This window comes from Aythya marila (assembly GCF_965140915.1).
Source record: "Aythya marila genome assembly, chromosome: 2".
Lineage (NCBI taxonomy): Eukaryota > Metazoa > Chordata > Aves > Anseriformes > Anatidae > Aythya > Aythya marila.
In genome coordinates this window covers 80,292,361-80,317,221 of record NC_139043.1, presented here as the reverse complement: position 1 = coordinate 80,317,221, position 24,861 = coordinate 80,292,361, and the positions used below count along the sequence as shown (strand labels likewise).

Sequence of the window (24,861 nt, the reverse complement as noted above, 5' to 3'; positions counted from 1 at the left end):
AGCCTGCTGTAGGTAGGTGACCCTGCATGAGCAGGAGGGTTGGACAAGATGACCTCCAGAGGACATTTGCAACTTCAACCATGTTGCAATTCTGTAAGGGTGTGTTCTGTTTTGTTTTGTTTTTCAAAAAAGAGTACAGAAAAAGTCCTGTAAAAAGAGGAACCGAGTTTTGCCTTCCTGCATACATGATTGCCATTGTAATCATCTCTCTTCTAGAGGTATCCATGATGGCGTAATCCTGTCTTTTCCCTGAGTATTCCTACTGTTATAAAAAAGCAATGATCCTAATAGAAATGCACATGATAAAATCCAGGGCTTGTGTAAGCTGTCCATGTCACATACCATCATTCTAATTGGTAAAATGGCACTATAGGTGTAGGCTTATATCTAAATAAATAAATGAAGCCAAAGCTGCTTCTAGCATGACATTTTTATATAGCACAGAATAGCACAAAGATAGATCCAGCATACATCACAGGGGAGAAAGTGGTACTGTTATCAGTAAATATGTATATTTGCTGTAAATAAGTATCTCTTAGTTGTTTGTGACTGTTGTGGAAAGGTTTTTATCAAAGTGAGATCTCCATTGTGCAAAGGATTCACCACAGTGTGTAGGTAAGAAAAAAGCATCTTCAAAGCACCTCTCTGCTCACAAGGACCCACCAGGACAGGAATTAAAAATATAGAGCAAGGCTACTCTGTTTTTAATGGCAGTTACTGATAATCGTTACAGACAATTCTCAGGCAGCAGCATACCAATCCCACCTTTGCCAGGCAGGTGCTGTACTACACCACACGGCTGTGCTGGAGAACTCTAACGTATACAGGAGCTTTATATGTGGACTTTGAGGAAACAAATTGGTCGTGATATCCAGTGAGGTTAAGGGAAAATTTACTCCTATTCTGGATTCAGATCAGTATTTGCCATTCATTAAGAGTAGCAGTAGAGCAGCCCGTTGCCAGTTGTAAGATAAACTGGTCTGGTTGCAGTAATTACTTTGAAATACAAGCTAGCTGTCATAGGACTAAGAACACATTGGGGAAAAAATAGTATTTCTGATTTTCATCCAGGTGTTTCTTGCAATGTTAGAAAAAGGTCCTGATTTTAAGGTGAGCAGAGTTTACCAAAGAAAAGAATAGTATTGGTGGGATTGTGCCTAATAAAGAATAAGAAAGGGTGGTCAGCCATAAACACCTCTGTGAGGGGAAGAGACCTGTTCACAATGACCGCTCCTGTAGCAGCAGCTGCTACGGTGCCTTCCTCATTGACTTCCACATACGTCTTGTGGACAACATTTGACAGCACCAGAGATTTCACAGGTGACAATGCAGAAAGATCAGCTTTTTCATTGAAGATGTCAGTCATTCCCATCGCTTGTAATACCTCATTGAGGTTAAAGGTGCCTTCGAGCTTGAAACGGGGAAGGTACACCTCCACTGTTGTTTCAAACATATGCTCTGAAGAAGACCACAGCATTAAATTTTCATAGGTCATTGCGCTTTCAATCTAGAAGACAAGGAAATTAAAGAGTTTAGAGTAGGTAAGCAGCTTTGAAAAGTTTAGATTCTTGCCCAGCTTTAATCCAGACAACCAACTTTTGGGCCAGTTTAGCCATAGTCCACAGCCTTACCTGTTCCAGCCCACCAGCAGATCCATCAGCCATGTCTCCTGGCAGAAGGATGATCATACTCAGTGACTTCTGAGCATAAGGCAGTTCAAGCACTTGAGTGCCCAGCTCCTCGATATAACCTAATTTAAACATGCCTTTCTGATACATCATCTGCACAGGCTTCCTCTCATTCTGTTTAAAAGAAAAATAATTCTATTTAAAAGAAAGCTTAAGTCTTTGTTTGCAGCAGTAATTGTTAGGCACAATGTTTTTCTTTATTTTCTTGCATCTACAATGTCACACAAAACATCAGCTTTGACATGTATATATAAAGGGGTAATTCTCCTGGGGGGAAAAAAGGAAAGAAAAGAAAAAAAAAAAAAAAAGAAAAAAAAGAAAACAAGAAAACACATTTTTCTGCAATTGATGAGCTACTGAATTGGCTTAATATAGTCACTGTATGGCCAGCCAAACAAGCTGATGCTAACTGGATTTGCAAGTCTTAGTTTGGAATGGGATAAAGAATAAATAGCACTACAAGAATCAGGCTGGCATTTATCAGGTAGGTTGTTTAGGCAGGAAGTAGGAAGTAATAGGTTAAGAGCAAAATCATAGGTTTTTTTGTTTGTTTTATTATTTGTGCATATGTGTATGTGTGTGCATGTGTGTGATGGGGTTGTTCAAAAGATGTATAAAGGTTCAGGTATCATTTTACTGTTAGTTAACTTCTTATCTAGCTTCTAAAGCAGTCAAAGAAGCATATGAGTAGATGACATTTTCAGAAGAAAATCCTGTTAATATTGATTAGCATATGAAGAAAAATACATAGAGCTTCTCTCTATCTCATAGTTCCTCTGACTACAGCAGTGCTCCACATGTTCTCAGCTATATGCCATTTTCAGTTTCTGTATTTAAAGCCACATCTTAAATATTTCCAAATATGTCACAAATGTAAGTCGCCAATATTACGGTTTCTTACTGGTCTCTTAACAATGCTGCGCAACACTATAGCAATATGTGTTTTCCTGGCCTTTTGTTTTGATAAGTAAGGAACACATGAAAGACACTTTTAACCATACAAAGCTCTTCAACATAAGATCAAAACTAAATGTGTGTTCTTTGTTGGTTTGTTTGGTTTGGGGTTTTTTTTGTTTGTGTTTGTTGGGGATGAGAACTAACAAAATATTAGTGAGACATATGGAAAGAATTAAAACTGAATGAAATGAAAGGAAAAGGGCTGAATGTCTTTTTTGAAGACATCTGTTAGACTTAACTTGCACAATACTTGGAAGAATGTGCTTGTTAAGGAGTTTGCTTGGCAATCATATTGACAATACCTGAGTTAAACAGCAAATGCTTTGATGACATACATAAGGAACTAAAAAATGGAAAAGGGGACTAAAAATTAAAATATATTGAAAATAAACTTTTAAACATTGCAAATACAATAAATGAAATACTCTAGGAGAATTTTTCCTATCTTTAAATTCAGTCTGCATATTTGTTGCTTCTTAATATCTGGCCTATTTTTTTTTTTTTGGTTTGTTTTAACCTATCAAATGCATAGCTCATGTTAAAATGTATTGAACCAGGATGGCCAATCCTTGTTAAAGCCAGGACGACCCCTTGGAGCCAGTATGAAAAAGGATTTTAGAACTGGCTTCCATCCATGTAATGACTACTTGGTTCAAAATTGCTGATCAGGGCTTACACATGTGTTTTGCCAGCTGTTGAAGCAAAATCCTGAGTTGTTGCAATTTCTGAGGCTTGCACATTTTTTTCAGTAAAGGTTTTGTTTTACTGTGAAAATCCTTCCTGCTATCTCTGCCCAACAGGAGAGGCAGGTTAAGTTCTCAGCACACTCACACCTTCCTCACAGCACAGCTGAACCCCCTGGAAGTTGTGTGTCTTGGTTATGCTTACGACAATGCTCACAGTATTTAGGGTAAATAAAGTTGAGATTTACAGGAGGCAGATGTACCTGATTTAGTTTAAAGTCTCTCTGAACTGTATTTTTTCCTTCAAACTTGTGTTCCCAGGATGCTTTGAAGTAGATTACATTCACCAGCACCAGAACTGCATCCACATCAATCATTCCAGAAGCAAAGAGTTCCTTGATTTTACCTAAAGGAAATTTTGGAAAACACAAGTATTTGTTAGCCATTGTTAAGACTATGGATTGAGATTTAATTACTTGTCTGTGAAGTTAGCTTTGGAGAAGCTTAGAAAACCAACTGTTTGTTTGTTTAAAGGACTGGGACAACATAGGCAAACAAATGGCAAATTCCTCAGCAACATTACCTGGCAGTGGCCTGTTTGGAGCAGGAAGGGGCATGGGACCACCGTCCTGCCCAAATCTGTGCCATCAGTAACAATATATACATACCAGGTGGCACCCTTCCATTGGAAAGAAGACATCACTGATTTCTGTTTACATGAGGGTATCTTTCCCTTTGCACTAAGCTCAGCTGTGGAGTTTTGACTCTCTGCACAGACGTTGATAGCATAGCTTTTGGTCTTGCTTTGTTTTACCTTGTGTCTTATTTTCAACCCAAGCATTAATTTTTAGTATGGCTGCTTCAAGATGCATTTGAAAGTCCACTGTTTGCAGATCTGCTCCATACAATTTCTTGCTGCACATTAGATATTCCTTTAAAACAAAATAAAAGTTAGTCAAATCTGTTCAGCATTTTTTCCCTTTCCAAACAAATCAATGATTAAGAACTATTTTAGAAATGGGGCCAGTCTTGTGGACTCCATACAACAAAATTTTGCTTTGGAAACTTCAATTATCAGAAGTTTATTCAGAAAATCTTTGAAGAAGAGATAATTATTCTAATGCATAGGCAAAAAAATGCAAATAGATAAAAAGAAAGCCATGAGAAGTCTTCCCATGGAAAACTGCATAGCTAAGGTCCAGAAAAAAAAAATAGAGAAAGTGCAAGATGTGTTGTCTGATGCTCTGTATCCAAATCATTTAGCAGAAAGCAACAACAAAAAACAATGAAGCAAAGATATAAAGAGCAAAGAGCAAGATATCCCCTAAGCAGCTCACAGATAGCTTGAAAAGGCCATTTTGGGCCATAGTCATACCTCTGGCCGAGTGTAGACATATGTCAAAAGTGAAAAGCCTCCTGCTCTATTTTATTTTATTTTATTTTATTTTATTTTATTTTATTTTATTTTATTTTATTTTATTTTATTTTATTTTATTTTATTTTTTAAACAGAAGCCTTGCAAACTGACACTCTCGTCTCTTCCTTCCCCAACAGCCCTAAGAGGCACAGCTCCAAAAGCACACCGGGTGCTCAAAAACACGCATGAGGGAGCAACAGTGAGGCTTATGGTTACAGGGAAGCTGGAGGTCAGGCCACAGCAGTCATGAGATGTAGGTAACTTACCTGCTTCGGTTCAAATTTTTCTTGTAGAAAGAGATTGCTGGCCAGGTTTAGCACGTAGTTTTTGCCAAGGCTTTGTAGTTGTAGAAGCAGTGCATGGAAAGCTTCGTGGTTAAGATTCCCGTCTCTGTTACACTAGGAATATTTCAAACACAGTAATTGTAAAGATTCCTCAATATAGCTTTGGTTGTTAATTTGCATCCTAGTTAGGTTACATTATAGGGCCAATTACTGTTATATCGATTTTTAAATCCAGCTAATCTATACTCAGCTAATCTAAACTTTGAAGCCTGATCCTCCTTTGTCCAGAGGCTCTTGTATTGACTTCATGGCAGGCCTGGCCCGTAAGAAGGAAACACCTTGTGTCAGCCATTTCCGAGCGGATCAGACAGACTTTCTGCGTGTGATCTTGACTCCCTCCAGTGGAAGTCTCTGGTGCTTTATATCTAGTTACCATGAAGTGAAGAAAAGGCTCCTGTGATACACATCTCGGGACTTACCTGGGAGGAGAGGGAAGACCGTCTTTCCTGGCTTCGTTTTGGCTTGTTTTCTGGGACTGCACTCTGAGGCTCAGACCCAAGGCTCGTTCTTCCCGCAGCATTGCTGAAGTGGAGCACCTACAGTTGAAGAGGCCAAATTAAGGCAATTGTAACTGGGGTAAATGCTTTGTCCTTGTTTGAAAGATTTTCTGTGCTGTCACGGTGATTTATGAAAGATATTTTCTCAGCTTCAGTCAGGCTGAAAAGACAGACTTGAAATTGTCCATTTATTCATATTCAAATTCACATGTCTAGTAATGAACCAACAAAAACATGCATGTAGTCCCCCCAAATGCTACTGTCCTCCACTTCAAAATGTTTACGTGTGATTTGCATTTTTATTGCTACAGTTACCTAAAATTTCAAAACGAAAAATTGCCTCAGGCAGAGAGACAAAGCTGCTTTGCTTTGCACACAAAACTGGCCTATTACAATCATTTATACTCTTTTCATCAGCTTAGGAAATGTACCGAAGCCATAGTGCTCTTGATGGAAACCGCTCCTTGTTTCTACTGTGCAAACATCTAACTGAAAAATTTCCAGGTACTTCTCCGTAATAATAACGTTGCAGCATACAAAGTCTGAAGCTTTTTATGGGGAATACTCGATCTCCATTGATTTCCTAAACATTTAAGCAGAAGTTTCTGGGAACCTCATAAGGAGGACACATCTCCCTTAGCTGCGGGTGACCCAGTGGTCAGACTGTGCCTGCCTGCCTGCACCCACACTTCCAGGGATCTCACAGCAACCACAAGAGAAAACACCTGCCCGAAATTTTGAAACCAAGGCTGGGGAAAGACCAAAGTGTCCAGCTGTGGTGTACCACCTCCTCTCTTACCCCACACTCCTGAATTTGCACAGGAGCATGCGGCAACTCATACAGGCAGATGGCAGGGATCGTGGCACTTCAAGACAACACCTGAGCTTGTATTCATGCTTCTTTCCTAAGCACACGTCATGCTGCAGTGCCCAGCATTTCCATTAAGAGAACAGCAAGCCATGTGGAAGCATTTCAGAGTGTTTCATTGGTACTTACTTTTTCTATCTGAGCGGCAGTGTTGTTTCTTGTCCCCAGATGGATCAGGGCAAGGGCTACAGAGATGCTTGTTGGAGAGAAGAGGATGTTTTGGCCTTCTTCTGTTTTGTTGAATTTATCGTAGAGATCAAGGCAAAATTCAGTAATTGGTCTAGAAATGGAGCTCATTGTGAAGCCAGCAGCTGACTGGGAATGAAAGAAAAAAAAAAAAAAAAAAGGAAAAAAAGAGAAAGGAGAAATGTAATGCACTTGTTGCTTAGCTAGATCTTCGCTAGATCACACCGCAAAGCATCTGTCTGCCCTAAGATCATCCCATAGCTGGTTGCTACATAACAGAAGTTTGCTAAATTCTGAAACAGGTAACTTTTCACACATCTGCCAGCCCATGCTCACACGGACACACCAGGGTCTGGGAAAGGGATCCACACTTAGAAAGGACTGTTTTTCTCTCCTATCCCCTGGTGTATCTTATTTCTTCTGTAAGAGAGAGGTTGCAGTATTGAAATCAGTCAGCTGTGGATTGTCCTTCTACAGACTGGTTTGATGTATACAGTCCTATCAACTCTTTCCTCTTGTAACAACAAATGATTAGTGATATATTAGGGTGACAGAAATTATCCAGGTGTATAACCATGTCTTTTTACCTGAGCTGCAGTATGACAGATTCAAACAACAGATCTATAAAAATAAAATTGCTGTGAATTAAAGGTTTTCATATGTGGAGTCCTTAACAGCTATGGAGACTATACTACATATGGAAACATGAACAGTTTGCAATACACTTTTTCTGTCCTTATAGATTTGACAGGAACCACAGTTTCAGACAGATAAATGATGGAGGTTTTAGAAATGAGGGTTTTCGAAAGCGCTTATTAGTCCTTTGGGGAAAGAACTGAGAAGCTTTTGTGTGGATACCAGTGGGAGCACACAAGTTTTCTCAAAATACTACTGAAAAAAAAAAAAAAAAAAAAAAAAAAAAAGAACCACATCAGTTTTAGAGTCCAGCAAGTGATATTCTGGACAGCACACCAGAAAAATGTGGAAAGCAAAGTATCTTCATGCCTGCTTGCAGACATAGAGATAAGTAGCTGTGGCCTGTGTTACAGAAAGATACGTTATTTAGGGGAAAGTACCCAGCCACAGTATGGAGAGAAAGCCCTCGCGTCTCCCACAACACGGGTCTGGCTGGCTTTAGCTTTCAGCCTGCTTTGGGACAAGCTGGGTATGGGTCCACAGCAAGTTGCCAGAGCTCCTCTCAGCTGCAAAGGTGGGTGAGTGCACAGCCAGCTGATTGTGCCCACTCCCTGCAGAAAGCCATGGCACAGCAGGTGCTCCTTCTCAGTCCTGTGCCAAGGATGCAGACCGCATGCTGACTCTACCTCAGTCATGAGCCAGACACAAACTTTTCATCAGAGGCCAGGGCTCAGGCACCAGGAGAAGTTACCGGGGTGTAACAATTTGCTGTGGCTCAGCTGAGCTGCAGCAATTGTCTGCACAAACTATCTTAGCTCGCAGCAAGTGCCAGACAAGGGGAAAGAACTCAGCCACAAAGAAAATTGCTGTGGTGGCTTGGAAGAGCTGAAAAGTCAAGTTGCTGAATATGTGAAGGTGCCACATGTGGCAAATGTGGAGATAATAAGCACTTCTCCATGTTTCTGACTGGTGCTCTGTGGAAGGAACCTGTGATGTTGAAATAAAAAGTTTACACATTTCATACTGAGACATTTGGTTTACCCCGAAGTCCAGAAGTGTTTTGTATGAAGACCTAATACAAATGGCCAAAACAGAGGAGAAACACTAAACAGATACTCTGAACAAGAAAATTAAAGATGAGTTATATCTCATTAAGTCTAAAAACAGCTGTTGTAGAACACTAGCTCTGTTTGCTGCCTAGGATGAAATGCTGTTTTCATTTTCCTTTTAACAGCATAGTCATCTTACCACAAGAAAAAGGCACTGCAGCAATAATATCTCTTTTCTTCCACCTTCATTAACTATTACCTGTAACCTTCTGAAAACAAAACTCAGCACTTCTCTGGTGTTGAAGTTTGCATTGCTCCGCTTTCACAGCCGGTGAAAGATCTAAAATGGACCTGTGAAAATGTTTGCTGTGAATGTAGGTCATGATGCATACCGTAGGTGTGTCCAGACCTCAGGAGGAGTCAAGAAGACAACAAGAGTTAATGAACTTCCTCAGCAGGAGGGAGGTACCTCCACCCCACCCTGCAGGGAGAACACCGACTGCCAAGCACAGAGGGAGAGCCTAGGAGCTGGAAACAGGTTTTAAAAGCAAGCACCTGGCACACAGAGGTGTCTGTCTGTTCATTTAGAAAGAGCAGCAGACTGTCTTGAGAGTGATGTCCAGGTACAAACATTACAGCCAACTGCACAGCTTTGAGCTGTGAACTCCTTGCAGGGCTGCCCTGGAAAGCCAACACAACAGTGTGGGGTGAGGGCTGGAGGAGGTGCTTTCTTACTAGAGAACTTTCCTAATGTAAATTTGGGGAGGGTGCAATTTCACATCATTAAGCCATGTGCATAGTCTGTGTAATCATTCAGTCAGTGAGAGCTTTGGAGCTACCACAAGGACGGTGGAGTTTGGAGAACACCTATGTGTTGGGCAACTGATGGAAATGTTACCCCGAAAAGCTCTTGGAGTAGGAAGGAGAGAAAATGTAAGATCAAAAGAAATGTTCCAGGAAAATCATAGCTGCAGTTCTGCAAAAAGTTTGCACAGGACAATAGTGATAGTGCAGAGACAGCAAGCAGGGCTGCAGCTTTACAGCTGATGAAGGGAGATGCTTTGCATGATGGCTCATTAGCGTTAGCATAGTCCAGCAGATGGAAATTGCTGGCGCTGTTATACGTGACAAAAATCTACCCAGGAAAAGAGCCTCCATCTGAAGAAACAACCACACACCAGAAGCTTTGCAAAGGTGACAAAAGTTCTTCCATGGCTCTGAAATGGAGAACACTCCTTTTCTACAGCTATTCACACTCTGTTCTCTCTTTAGAGTTTGTTTTAAGCTAAGAGTAGATGAAATCAAGAAAAAAATAAAATCCGCAAAGAATGAAAAGCTGTGCTCAAAACTGTCATAATTAACAGGTATATTGGAGTATATTATGCAGTCAGCAGGAGGAGGCAGTAAATAAGGTGTGGATGCTAGAAGAGTGGTAGCCTGTTGTTTTTTTTAAGGTAATTCTATATTTAATACAAGGTAAAGAAAGAAGGAACCTGTTTTCCCTGGCGCTGCATGATAATTCCCATTGCGTGCTTATTTTCTCTGCCTCCCATGAAGGTGCTTTAATGCACATTTATTTCTCATAAGCAAAGGAAGAGAGAATTGGCAGAAATTACGTGTCTCTCCTAGAAAAGGAGAACATGAGAGAGAATACAGACTCCTCACTTGCAAAATCTATGATTGGTAGAAGTTACTTTATAATTTTTCATGACCATTCATACAAAAATTTTTCCAAGTATATGTCTGCTCATTTGGAGTTAAAGGGACAAACAACACACAAGAAAAATGAAATTTCCTGTAATACAGAAATTATAATCATCCACATGCAACGCAAAACATTCCCAAAGTAACATGCTTTAAATTATAAACCAACACATTTCAGCAAAAAAAAAAAACTTTTCAAGGGAAATGTTACCAAGTCCATTTTCCAAGCATCTTAGCCCATAACACTGCTGCTTTTATACCTGAAAGGGCTTTTTTTTTTTTTTTTTTTTTTTTTTTCTGTCTGCTTCTATTATTTTACGTCTGTACCTCCAGGATGTGTCTTTTCTACTTCTTTCTAGGCCAATGATTCCTGTATGTTATGGGCCTGTTATGGGCCAGTGGCAAGCTGTTTGCTATGCCTGTGTGCAGTTGCATAGCTTCTCAGCAGGCTTTTAAACACCACCGCCAAAGCCAGGAGTGAATATGTTGATAGTGGAGACTAGCATCCCCATTACCAAAACACACAAACACTCCACCCTCCCTATTTTATGTAGTCATTGTTTAAGAACATAAACAACCCTGTCAGCAGGGACCAGGGTACAGAGGAAACACCCAAGCACCCAGCCAAAGACTTGCATGCCCTCTCTTGTCTAGTGAACGTTTCAAGGCTTTTTCTCGTGCCACGGAAACCCGAGCAAAGAGGGAAAATTCATCTGTTCCTCTTAATTTGCAGGTGAGGTTGCTCAGGTCATCAGTGCCATCATTTCCTGGGAAGCCTATTCCTACCAGAGCGGGCAGGGGTGCTCTGAAACAGCCTGCTCCTCAGCCCTTCTGGAGACCTAGGCAGAAAAGCACCTGCTCCTGGTATAAACCACTTAGCTGTTCGGTCCCATGGCAATTATAGCTCTCTGACCAGGCAGAGAGGCCCTGGGGAAATTTTATATTCAAAAGTCTGTGAAATTGAAGCAGGCAGCTCTACATTCATAGCTTTGGGAATATGTTTCTGAATTCCCAGCTACCACCCACTGAGGACCACCTCCCTTGGTGGTAGCTCTTAAGTCACCTGAATTTTAGCACTGGCTTTTTGCTGCCTCTAGCCTGTAAAAATATCTCCTTCTTTGTCCCATCTGTAAACGTTATGCTTACTTTACCAACCTTTAGACTGCTTTGGATCTGCCAAAGGAAAAAAAAATCACAAGTTATTGAAGCAAAAATAATTTTTTACCTTCTTGCCAAAGAGGTTAAATGAAGAGCACGACAGCTGAGATCTGGAGCACGTCCCTGTGAATATCGTATTATAAACTTCTCCCACTCTCTTGTGGGAAAGTTCAGCCTCTAACCAATTGTTGATAACTGCAGCGTGTTGCAATTTAATGCAAATGTCATCGTGCAGTTTCCTGCAGAAGACCAGGAAACCTATCTCTAGCAATATGCTAACAGCACTCCTCTTGAAGCTGCCCGACGAGTTTGGCAGGAGATATCTACGGGCAACATCTCCTGACTTCAGAGCCGAGTCATCTGCAGCTGGCACACTGAGCATTAGTGCTAGAGATCCATGTCTGTAATGCTGCATAGAATCCCCTGTGGATGTGGTGGGGTCTGGGCTGGACGCTGGGATGTGCAGGGTTCGTGGCAGGATTCAGAGAACCCGTGTTTGGAGCTGAGCTCGCTGGCAGACACAGAGCACATGAATGGGAAACACGTGAGCTTTATGTTGCCTGCAGCCATTTCTCTCTCTCAGGTACAGAGCCAGCTTTATGTGTTTGGAAGGATTTTAATTAGAGAGGGGAAGAAGTATTTCCTTGAACTGTAACAGGAATCCCCAGCCAGGGGGTATTCTTTTAAATCTCTGGAGCTAAGAACGAAAGCAAGCCAGGAGAGGCTGATCACATAGGTTATGTCCCCAGCATGCAGTGAGACGCAAGCAAAGAGATGGGAAGCATGGAGCTGCACAAGTATTTGATGTCTCCTCACCAGCACCACTGAGCTCTGCTGCAGCACTGGGTTAGGGCAGCAGGATTCAGGGGTCAAGATGAAGTCCTCTCAGGCTGTATGTGGCTTTGCAACCCCGATTTTTTTCTCTCTTTCCTTTCTCACCCTTTTTCCTATCAAGCATAAAATTGTTTCCAGATTCGTAAGATATATGAGGGATCAGACATGGTAAGGGAAAGGAGAAATAAGGAAGAAGATCTCCCAGCCCTGTCTTGCCCTTCCCATACTGCCCTTCTAGGTGCAGGGCTGAAGCTGGACCACTCTCTCCCTCCAGCCCAGCTCCCACCAGCTTTGCTCCTCCCTGCTTCTCTGCCAAGGTCTCAGCCCAGCTGCCAAGGCTCCACTGCCCAACAGAAAAGAAGGCTTCATAAATAATGTGAAATATGGTAATAAAATGGGCATTCTTTCTCTTGTATTATTTTCCACACTTTTTTATTTGATTCCATTTGGTATGCACTTCTTTGCTTGCTTTTCCAAAATTCATGTTTCTGTAGTGTTTTTCTTTGTTGTTGTTTGTTGTTTTCTTTTGTTCTTCTTGCTCATTTCTTTTTCTTTTTTTTTTTTTTTTGAATTTATTTATATTTCTTTCCATATATTGCCTTACCCCTTCTGTTCTCCACATCCCTTATCTTCTGCCTTTACGAGTCCTAGCTATTTTCCAGTGACTAACTATTTTTGAGTCTTGTTCACTACTTTCCTTCTTCCAGCCCCTATGCTTTCTCCGTCCCTCTTCTAATAACACTGTTCCTCCACTTGTTGCTTTTATTTACTGTGTATATTCCCTCAGAACTCCCTTGCCATCTGCTTAACCACTTTGACATGTCACCGTATGAACAAATTCTGTCTTTTCTAAGCCCTTGGGAGTTCAAAACTGCACGGCCTTTCCAGTAAGGAAACTCCAGTTGTTTGTACACAGCATTTTTCAAGTTCCCAAACCCACTGCCCTTCCCTGTAGACAATTCCTGCTACCGCAACACACTGAAATGTATCGGCTCTCTTCTACAAAACGCTGGGAGCAGGAAGTGAGCAATGACTATGCAGCTGAGCAAGTGGTGAGGTGACTAGACACATAACACCGCAGTTTGCAACTGCCTGCAAAAGCCAGCTGTGGCTTGCTTTTTTCCATCAGGCCAGCCACCCATCATTGGATAGCAATGCTGTGTTGAAAGGTAAGGTGGAGTAACTTGGCAACCTGAGCAAGCCCTCACCTATGTTCACTTTCTCCATCGTAGCCAACGCCTTCCAGCACGTAAGCATTTCTATACACAAGCTCCCACACACGTTTTCCCATGTCCTCCCATGCAGTTTCTTGCCCGTGGCCCAGAGGCCAGAATGGGCAGAACTGAGCAATGCTCCATAATGGCATTTTTCACATCAGCAGGAGCCCTTCTGATACCTCCCCCTCACATAAATACGTTTTACCTTGGGTCTCCTAAATTTCCATAGGACAGGAAGGGTCTAGGAAACAGGACTGGTACACCAGAGTGCAATTTCTAAATAGAACAAGGATTGCACAGCTCTTCTTTTTGGCTATACGAGGTCCAGTACACTAAAAGCATGAGGCTTCGGGGGCTCGTGAACACAGATTACATCACATCTCTACCTGCAACTGCACTTTCTGGCCCACCATGGGCTTTTTGGCCCTAGTTTGTGTTGCAGCTCATCTGGTCACTGTCTATGCTTAAGACAGTGCTGTGGTGCAAGCCTAACATCTTATCCAAATACATTTACTAGGCATTAGCATATTATATAGTATTAACAAAGCATGATTAAACATTAATCTAGGCCCCTTTGGGCCTGCTAGTAGGAAAAAGGAAATATGGAAAGACGTAGAGAGAAGAAGCAGAATGGAAAGTGAGCCAGAGCTTTTCATGACCAATAAATGGGTTTGCCTTCTGTAGGCTAAGACAGCTTATTATCTGAAATATCTGCTTGCCTTGCATAGGCTGGGATACCTTGGCATTAGTCAGGAGCTGAAGAAAGATAGGCCACACCTTGAGGCAGCGCTCCTGTGTGCTTTCATGGGATAGCCCTTCCTGGCAAAGGCATCGACAAGGAGCTCTCTGAGATATGCTTACGTAAATGTGAGTGGATGCAGTAAGCGATCTGATCAGCTGTTAAAGAGTATGAGCTGCACTGAATGAAGACTGGCTCCTGCGCTGGAATATTTTCAGAATCTGGAAAAGCTGAGAGAGTGATATCTGGGCTTTTCTCCTTCAGGAAATCTCATCCAGGCAGAAAAAGAGGGATGGGAAGATCTGCCAGAGGTTTTCATCAGTCTCGCAATAGTAGCAGTAAGTGGCATACAGCCTGCTGGATACCTGGAACTACTAGACCACAGGTCACTGTCCAAATACAGACAAACTGTACAGATGGCAGGCAAGTAGTCCACCTCACCTACGTACAGACTGCCTGTGAAGCTGCTAGTCAACTGCCAACCCCACGCGTGATGCCCTGACCTATGGGAGAATCAGTAGACACCACAGTGATGACAACTCTACATAACTTCAATCCCATCCTCTAAAAGAGATCAGACTATGATGGATCATATAAAACACTTTCCAGACACCTAGTTATCACTGAAGCTATTGAGCTAGTAAAGATATTTGCAGACAATTCCCTCTTAGACAGAATGGACTGAAAACTAATTGTTATTTATTGGATTCTGCCTCTGATTTCTATCCATGTTTTGGAACACTTGATAAACATCAGTGAAGACCCCCAAATGTCTGCATGGACTCAATTCCCATTGTTTTTGGTAGGAATTAGTCCCCTCAGTACCTTCAAAGATACAGGTTAATGACTCCAGTTAACCCTCCAATATTAAAATGTGTTAGATCCCATTAAAGGCCTGCAGGAAGCAAACTGGTGAAAGCGTTTAATCATTGTCACTAAAGGCTACTCATGGTTTGGTAGGGTCAAACAGCAAACAGAACTCTCTCCAAATTCATAATAGCCACTGTGCTGCTCTCTGGTGAAAGAATAGAGGAATATGTACTAGAGGTTGCATGTTCCCATTTAGAAATCTCTTTCTAGTTTCTTTCAAAAGAACCAAGAGGAATACACAGTTAAAATGACCCCTTTTGGAGGAAACGTAATTGAATTCACTATATATTTTGACCAGTTAGTAACATACTCCTTACTGTGAGCTATTATCATGTGGTCCAAAAGGGCAATCCAGACACAGATTTAGTTTTCTTTCTTTTTTTTTTTTTTTTTTTTTTATCTTGACTTGGTGTGCTAAGCAAGTCTGTTCATTTCAGTTCCTATTATTTATTTAAGGTCAAAAGTAAATGACAACAGGCTGACACTGGAGGTACTGCAGACATTTGACACAGGTTTTGTAGTGCTTTATTCTGAACAGTGGTTAGGTAAATCAGTACTGAACATATGCAGCAGGAAGTCTTTAGATAGAAATGAAATCTAATTACCATGATATCATGTGGAATTTGTAGACTGGTAATTACCATGTTAATCTCACTCAGGTCGATGTCCTTATTTCTTGTAACCTCTGAGGTTAAGTAATTGTGTGGAGCCTCCTTTAATGCTGAATCCAGAACTAGAACTGACAGATAATCTGTGCCTGAAAATTGTGGCACTTCTGGTATTAATCCATCCAATTTCTATGCTAGAATTGCATAACTTTCTTTTTCTCAGGATATATATAACAGGGCTCCTCTTAGCTGCAGTGAACAGGTCCCCTCTGCCATGTCTGAAGGAGAATGAGTGAAAAAGTCCCACAAAGTAGAGTCCAACCTCTCCAGCCTATAAACAGATGGAGCTCATGCAGAAGAGTGTTCTGGGTGTACATTCTCATTGCCTCTTGCATCCATAGGTGCAGCTGCTGTTTCACAGATGCCATCTCTGGTGCTAGCTGCACTGCTTCACTGTATGTTAGCAGGGTCCAGCAGGGCACCCTGGACCACCAGACTGTAGCCAGGTACAAGAGGAGGGCTATCACACCATGTGTCCACGTTTTCCCCTTTTTGGCAGTAGGAATCCACAGTGTGGGTCTCAAGGGAGAGTGGAATGAAGCTCTTCCTCCCAGAGCCCCTTCCAACTCTCAGTCTTTCAAAAGTAGGCTCTCAGTTCACTTTGTTTTGAGAGAAAGATGTCAGAGGAACAGAATATAATTATGGCTGAGGCTGGGATACCTGGTAAAATATCATGTGTTCTCCACAGTGGGAATCCTTCAGCTTAAGGGGATGAAGCAAAAATAGAGAAACGAGTTGTGCTGCATATGTAGAGTACATAGCATTACCCTGCTGATATATAAACCTCTTAGATTTCCTTTCAAAGGTGATAGTCAGGACACCAAGCTTTACAGGAACATGCATCACCATAAATGTAATTGTGCTTTTTCATAATTAAAATGCCCTCCTTAAGGGGAACAGAATCTGCCTGAAAGAATCACGTTGCGAGTTTTGTTGTGCCTGAACAGAAAGATAAACGGATGGTCAGCTTTGAATTCATCTTTGTGTTGCAGAATCCGATATCCTGGTACCTCGAGAGACTCGCCACCTTGTTCATTTACTTCTAAGGAGACTTTGTGGATGATCTTTGACAAAACCACACCTTTGGTCTCACACATCTCAGAGAAATCTGATGCACTCTCATTAAAGACATTTGTCATGCCTAGACTTTCCAGAAGTGGCTTCAGGTCATAATCACCTTCCACGCTAAATTTTGGAAGAAATACATTCACTTTGGTGTTGGCCATCATGCTGGGATTGGTCCACTGTAATAGTGTCTCAGGGGTGAGTGCCTTTTCCAGCTGAAGACATAAAGGAACAAAAGAAATTAATATGCAGCCTAAGGAAAATGAGAACAAAAAGACCATTCTTGAACTCACCATTCCTATCACACACACAAACCAAACCAAACCAAACACACACACGCACACACACACACACACACACACACAAAATAAATGATAACAAAAAAAAGCAACTTTTGTTTTTGAATTCGCAATGGTAGCACTCAGGATTAATTTATACTCTCAGTTATATTATTGTAAATATGATTTAATTCATAGGATGGGCTTCCAGAGCAACTCTATTGAATGTGCCCCATACAAACTTTTGCTATGCAATCATCTCAACAGCCACATGAAGGAATCCAAGAAAGACAGTCCCTACCCAGGTTACACACAGCAGACTGGCAGATCCAAAAGTCTCAGTTTATGACCCTACAGAGTAATGAAATTTCTGGTATTTGGGACAGAAAATGAGTCCAAACACAGAGCCTGCTCTTGATCTATGATGCTTCTGACTGAACAATTTTTAAAGCTGGGGAAAGAGGAGGCAGAATTTGGGGCCACAACAAATTGCTATCAGGAAAGGTCTCACTTGGATTTTAAAATATGCATAATCTGTAATTTATTCCTATATATAAAAGTATCTTACAGCTCTAAAGACAGATTCCTCCTGCCTTGAAAATGCATGGACTGTTGTAGCAACTTACAAAGGAGCTTTGTGCAATCATCTGTCTTGCTCCTTAAACTTTGAAGAAAGATGAAAATATGTTCTATGATATTCACAGAGAAATGATACATGAAATATTTGTTCTTTAGGGAATGACTTGTTCTCTTTCAAATTTATTGTGCAATTGTAATTAAAAGGGCTCCATTAAAGACACCTCTGCTCAAACTAAAATTTAGAAAAGTGTAAGGTCTTAGTAAAATAAATCACTGATACATGGCAGCTGAAAAAATGAGGACAGTGAAGTAAATAAAGACAGCACTACTGAATACCTAGTAAATATGACTTAAAGCACTGTAAGAAAAAAAAAAAATCTTTAAAATTAAATCTTTAGGCCAGATTTTCAAGGAATCTGTATTTATGTAAAGTTCATCATGTGCAACTTCTGTACTTTATATTGTCTTCTCTGCATGCTCTATCTAAAACAAAGCCTTCGTCATGGTCTCACACTTGTCCAAAGCAGAAATGATGATATTACAAATATGATATCAGGGAAAACGAAGCAGAATGAGAAGGTAAATTCTGGGGAAACTTAGTTTTGGTTTCCTTCTACATAGCTTTCTTTATTATTCATTTTTTTTACAAGCATTTTATCAGTACTGTTTTTTATTCTCACCTGTTCCAAGCCAGTTGTCTCGTCTTCAATGTCTTTGGGCAGCAGAATGAGCATGCTTATATGTTTGTTAAGGCATGGAAGTTCAAGAATAGCAACATTTAATTCTTTTACATAGCCCAGGCAAAAAGTAGCTTCCAGATTCATCATTTGAACTGGTTTAGTTTCAGTCTGTAAAACACAGAGGAGACAATCTAGCACTCCTTTTAATTTACAGAGAAGACCGTGACAGAGGAAAGTTTGCAAGCTTGCATGGAAGAGGTACATTGAATCACCATCAAGGAATCTGTTGACTATCATAAGTAATGATATCAGCTTTATGAAACCCTTCCAGTAAAAGCTGCTGTCTCTGTAAAGGTGACAGCTTTCCAAAGCAAAGTGGAACAGAATTCTACTTAATACAACAACAACAAATAGGGGATGTGCCTTAAAAGATAAATCTACCTAATATCAGTGGCCCTTCCTGCCTGTTTCACTGAAAGCTACAAATTACGCTGCCTACAGGGTACAAAGCAGCGGGCACATCTTAACAGTGAAGGTCAGGCTGTTCAATACAAGTAATTGATATTTTTGTTTAGGGGCTGAAACACAATAAGAAAAAATTTCAGGCTTACCTAAAGCCAAATGCTTTTGTTTTCGATGAATGAAACAAAACAAAACAAAAACAAAACTTTATTTCACAAGGAAGATTTGCAAACTGTTTTGTTTCTGGAGACTCATTTTAAAATTCAAATTCAATAGGAAAAAAAAATAAAATGTTTTAGAAAAAAAAATAAGATGTTTCACTTTTAAAATTTATTGTTAATTTTATCATCTGAAAAACTTTTTTTGGTTGAAGCTGTTGTCTGATGTGGAAACATATGAATGTTTTCAGTGAAACTGAAACTAACTCTTCTCATGCATATAATATATATATATTATTGGAACCGTCTCTTTGTCTCATAAATGTTGTCCAGTTTTATATCCTGGTTTCAAGCTGCCTGATCAAAATGTTCATTGCTGCTCACAGATTCTTAAATGCAAGAGCCCCGTGTGCTGCACCCATTTGGACCTAGGCTAAGCAGGGCTGACATGCAGAGGGCTGCAGTCCTGAGCCTGACTGGAAAGAGGGAGGTTGATGAGGATCTATCCCTGTAGAGGTGGGCATGCAGCCACACACCTAAGAGATGCACTTAAGAAGGCCTATGCTGTGTGTACATTTTTCACTAACTCTGTGGCCATGAGAAATGAAATGTTTAGTGCTTTTCCCCTGATAGTTTGGGGTTGCAGCATCTGGTACAGGCTACAGGCTCTAGGGAGCATCTACCTGTGAGAACATGCATCTCCTTGTTGCAAGCAGTGGCTGCTTCTGATCACTTGTACTTGGCAGCTATTGTTTAAATGCACTAACGGGATGGTCTGTTTTCACATTATGCTTTTGAAAGATGGATGTAAAAGCATCAGCAAACTTTTAAAGCAACATGACTAGAAAACTGGTTTAGCTACTCTTACAACATCCTATAGGTTTTGATAGAAAGTCTAGGAATGCCATGGTGATAATCAACATTTCTCATTTTCTCTTGCTGGGATTTCCTTAGCTCAAGGTTGGCAAACATTTATTTGAGTGGAAACAGTAGTCTTTATTTTTTTGGAACATACCTTGTTGATTTTAAAAGGACATTCTTTGATCTCTGCTTCTGGGAACTTCTTCATCCAGTTTGTGACAAAATAAGCTGCATTAACTAGGAGGATCTGAGTCTGGTCACTCACACTATCCTCATTCAAAATATTCTCCATCTTGCCTGTGAACATGTTTAAGCTTGTTGTTAATACAATACATTATCAACATATAAGTTGCTTTGCCTGAATATGAAAACACTTTACTGAATTAAATTGTTTGTGTACTGCACCTCGCAGATAAGAACTTTAATGCAAACAGAAATCCCCCAAAAAAGCACCTAGTCCTCCCACTGCAGCTGAATGCATAAAGTGGAATTTTGGATCAAGACAGATCTTCCAAATCATTTTTTTTTCTTGGCTTATGTAGCATGGAATCAGAAATATATCTATTGCTTTTGCTTAGTACTTAGCAATTGTTCCCCTCCTTGCTCTGTTTTAGTTTGTTTTGTTTTCAAACACTGACACAAAAGACACTGAATTCAGAGCACTGGGGATGCAAGTCCTGCTTGACGCATGAATTGCACAGGCAGTGCAACGTACTTCCCCATGGCCACCTGTGCCAGTTTGTGACAGACCAAACGTGGCCCACACACCAATGTTTTCAGTTTTGCACCACACGAGGGCAATAGGCAGCAACCGCCCCTGGAGCTACCTGCGAACAGGCTGTGCACAGGCACTGGTGTCAGATGTTTGCAAAGGTCCACAGCCAGGAGCTGTTGTTCTCCCAAACTGTCCTGCTGAAGTAGCATATGAGCAGTAGCTTTGCCCAAAGCTAATGCAAGTTCTGTCTCACATTTTTGCCTTCAGAAATGCTGCAGCAGTAAAGTTAATGATTTCAAAACACGGTAACATGGCTAATCCTCATTAATCCAAATAACAGGTGTAGGCCCACTGCTTTCACTATATATTTATTTCTAAAAGCATTAGTCAAGAGATGTCACAAGGATAAGGATCTCTTTGTTCAAAGAGGTAAGCAGCATCCCTGAGGTTAAGCCATACTCACCATCAGTTAGCTCTGAGAGAGATTTGTTGATCTTCTGTCGGGTTTCCTCAGTTTTTTCTTTGAACTCCACTAGTTCCAGCTCAGATGGAAAAGGCCTCTTTGTAGAGTTGACGAAGTCCTGAAAGAGACAAGGTATCAAAGCCAACCTTGGTTAAATGCTGTTTATTCAACAGCTCTTTACACAGCCCACCACATCAGCATCCTGAGCTTCACCACGGGGTAGTTGGAGAGTTTACTAGAAAGGACACCTAATAAATAACAGTGGGTGACAACCAGGATGCACAGACACATCCAGCAGATTGCTCCCAAGATTGTCTTTAGTCCTGCATTACAGCAGCTGCTAAAGTAACTGATACTGCAGGAGAGAGCACGATGCCCAAGTTTGAAAGGACAGGGCAGCCTTCAGTCCAGACCTAAGCAAGAGAAAGTGTTGAGATAAAGGCCAAAGGCTGCTCACATCGTGCCTGTCCTTGTCGGGTAAGACATTTATTGCAGTGGATGGGAATTGACCTTTGCTGTAGCAGGGACTGAAGGACAGGCAATCTGATTATAGCATCATTTAAGCAGGTTGCAAGTTTCCTGAAACATCTCTTTTAGGCTGAAGTCACCCTTGCTTGGGGCCCTACTCAACCCTGAGAAAACAGACATGACATTCTTCTCAGTTGTTTGCAAGGTTCTTAAGTTACAAGGTCAAATAACACCTTCATCACTTGTGCTGTTTCAGTAGCCAGTCTTCTGCCTCCTCGGACAGATTAAAACTACAGTTTATGTGGTAATTACTTGGGTGTGTGAAGTAGACACACACTTGCACCATCACCTTCCTTTTAAACTCCTTTTCAGTCATACTTACAATGTAAAGACCTTGATGTGGCATAGAAGTTATATTGCATTCAAAACCTACTGCGCCTACTGACCTAAAGCATATTAATGAAAGCATTGCAAGTGTGGTAATAGTTGCGTAGCTTGAAGTCAAGCAGCTCACTCACCCTCCTACAAACTTTTATGGTAGCAGAGAATATTATGTTGTTCATCATCTGAGTTTAGTAAAGTAACAGACAAAAGTGAGATAATCTATTCTGAATGAGATTGAAGCCTGACACCATAGTGCCTCAACACGTTGGCCAGGCAATTCAAGTTCTTTTCTGCAGTACTTACTGTGGTTGGACCGAGAGACTTGTCTACAAAGAGCCGTTTGACCATTTTCAGTGCAAAGAAAGAGCTGAGCTTGGAAACATCTGAAGTTACTGTTTGAAACCCGAAAGAAACATCTTTGACATCTTGTAAATGGAGCACCTGTTAATGAACATAATAAAACACTGAGCATTTTTATTTTTATTTTATTTTATTTTATTTTTTTGGTGACCTCTAAACTTTCCTAACAGCTTGGCAATGATCAATGCCAGTTTGTGACCAGAGCTGTGGCTTTTTGTATTTAAGTGAACAACACAGGCTTCTCACTGTTATTTATTACTCACCATTCATTTAGTTGACGTCCTCACAATATCTAAAAACTTGAACCTACCAAAGCTTTAACCAAACATGCTTCTCTCCTGCCAGCAGTCCAAAGAAATCCATAGAGCTGTTCATGCTAGCAATGTGACTTAGTTGATCAAACAACTGCAGAGTGGAGTCATAATGTTTTCACCAATCTCACATTCCTATCCAAAACTCTGGAGGTTATAGGCCAGACAAATAAGGGTCCTAGTTAGTCTCCTTTTTCGAAGTAAATGACCCCTTTAAAAAATGCTCACCAGATCACCAGATTTTCTGATATCTGTGACTACCACATGACATCACATGATATTTCAGCAAAAACTGATCAGATATCTGTGTGTGTGTTGGCAGACAGAAAATGAGATGGAGGTGGGGCTGCTGACCCACACTTGGCCACCTGCCAGCTCCTGGGGATTGCAGGGCCAGTTCTAGGAAGCTCTGGGATGACCTAAAACTCTCTGCTTTCAGGTGCCTGCTTGTTGCAAGGTCCTCGATGGTGGCTGTGCCTTGGCCACCACTCAGTGTCCTCTCCTCACCTGGCTCATGGGAGCAGAAGGAAATAAGTTCCCAAGCACACAGCAACAGCCAAACTCCACGAAAATTTTCTCATAAATGACTTTCTCAACTTACTTCCCTCTCCTCCAACACTTTTGTTTCTTCATATGTTACGTGCAGAAAGCCTTTAGGTCTTTAAAAGACTTTCAGATGTAGAGCTTAGTGATATGGTTTAGTGGAGGACTTGTTAGTATTAGGTCAGAGGTTGGACTCGGTGATTTTGGAGATCTCTTCCAACCTAGATGACTCTGTGACTCTGAGTCTGGTAACTATGTCTGGGAAGACATCTTTGCTACTGAAACTTGTCTGCCTGGCAGAGCTTTTAGCACAAGTTTGTTCACTGATATTCCAGAGTGAGACTGCCAATCTCACTGCTTCTGTATCCAGTGTTTAAAACCCAAGCATAATCTCATGGACAGGCAGAAGCTAGAATACACGTGGAAAATAGAAGATAATACATATAAAATAAAATAAAATAAAATAAAATAAAATAAAATAAAATAAAATAAAATAAAATAAAATAAAATAAAATAAAATAAAATAAAATAAAATAAAATAACGTAACGTAACGTAACGTAACGTAACGTAAAATACATGTTCTCATCTGTATCTGTAGTCAGCACTTTTTATATACCACTTGAGAAATGTGAAACAAAAATGCACTTGTGTAACAGAACAGCATTTGTAGACATGGATATTAAGTTATTACGAGATGGTTCAAAGCAAATTGCAGACACAAGTGAAAACGAAATTAAGCAAAGGTTAATATTTTGAACTCTCCCATTATAAAGACAGTGCTTGAATTTTGAAATAGTGAGAAAGATGTGGTGTGTCATTAAATTAAAAACTAGAAAAGAAAAAAAAAAAATCCAGAGTTCTTTTTTAATATATTAAAAAAAAAAAAAAAAAAAAAAAAAAAAAAAAAGTTTGGAAAAATCTGCAATACTCTTAGACCTTTGCAGGTCTATTGCTGTGCAGCTGTGCAAATAGGACAAGGCTCATTGTAATCTGTGGGATGTGAGGGGGCACATGAGGCTGCACTCAGGCTAGGTGCCATCAGTGAATGAGAAAGCACAGGGAGAAATTCCTAAAGGAGGGAAAATATATTCAAATATGTAGAACGTCCCTCAGAGCCAGGTGATAATCAGAGTATAAATGCACGCTGAATTTGCTTCTCATTCACCTCTGGCTAACTGCACAGACTGTGGGCACCCTCACTGGGATAAAAAGTAGCTATGTAAATCCCAGCTCTCGCAAAGGCAGCCGTGCAGTCTTCCTGCATCACAGGGCGACCTCGATCAAGTGATTGCCTCATCACCATGATGCTGCTTCATCGTGTTGTAAACCCCTCGAGCACCACAAGCTGCTTGCAAGGCAAAACACGGCTCAAGTTGTGCCTTCTTCGACTACATTTGTTTCCTCGTAGCTGTGTGGCAGGACAAAGGGGAAATGTCACAGACAGGGCAGCTAAGAATGCTTGGTAATGGCAAAATTATTTCCGATTCTGTTAAGCTTAAGCGTTCCTGAATAATCACCAAAAAAAATTATCCAGAAAATGCAGTGATCTTGGCAGTGACCTGCAGCCTCAATCAATAATGCGCTGAAAGGAGTCAAGGCTTTAACAAAACTGCTGAGGGCTCTACCATGTCACTTTCCACCTTGTACATGCTTGAGAAAGCCTTTCTCTTTACCCCAGTGATTTTCAATCTTTTTGATTGTGTGGGACCATACAGTGTGGGACCATTCAGGAATTTCAAGTGAACAGTTTGCAGCCTGTTTCTGTACTACAGTCTCAAGAATAATTAAAAAAAAACATCTTCATCAGCCACATAATTTTGCAGCCACAGAGCGGGATGCCAGTGTCTCACCTGTTTCATCTGGTCTGCAGTGTCACCTTTCGTAGCTTTATACGCCAGAGCCAGGGACGTTGAGGTACACAGGGGGGCAAAAATAATATTGGCTGTTTTGTCCTTGTCACATAGCTTTTTGAACATGTCAACTGCAAAGGCAGTGTTTGCTAGTTGCAGAGCATCCAT

The 24,861-nt window shown here is 40.8% G+C and overlaps 1 protein-coding gene across 1 annotated transcript; it reads right to left on the bottom strand.

Annotated features, from left to right (window-relative positions):
* Positions 1–315: 315 nt before the first annotated feature.
* SERPINB5 (serpin family B member 5) lies at positions 316–24,861 on the bottom strand (the record flags this gene model as incomplete). The annotated part of the gene is made up of 15 exons (XM_082755372.1): positions 316–1,507; positions 1,632–1,802; positions 3,592–3,734; positions 4,143–4,260; positions 5,012–5,143; positions 5,509–5,625; positions 6,584–6,769; positions 11,255–11,426; positions 12,249–12,364; positions 16,436–16,795; positions 18,118–18,285; positions 19,753–19,895; positions 20,777–20,894; positions 21,932–22,069; positions 24,694–24,861. The coding sequence occupies 15 exons, from the start codon at positions 24,859–24,861 to the stop codon at positions 1,106–1,108; spliced, it is 2,652 nt and encodes an 883-aa protein (XP_082611498.1). The 3' UTR covers positions 316–1,105.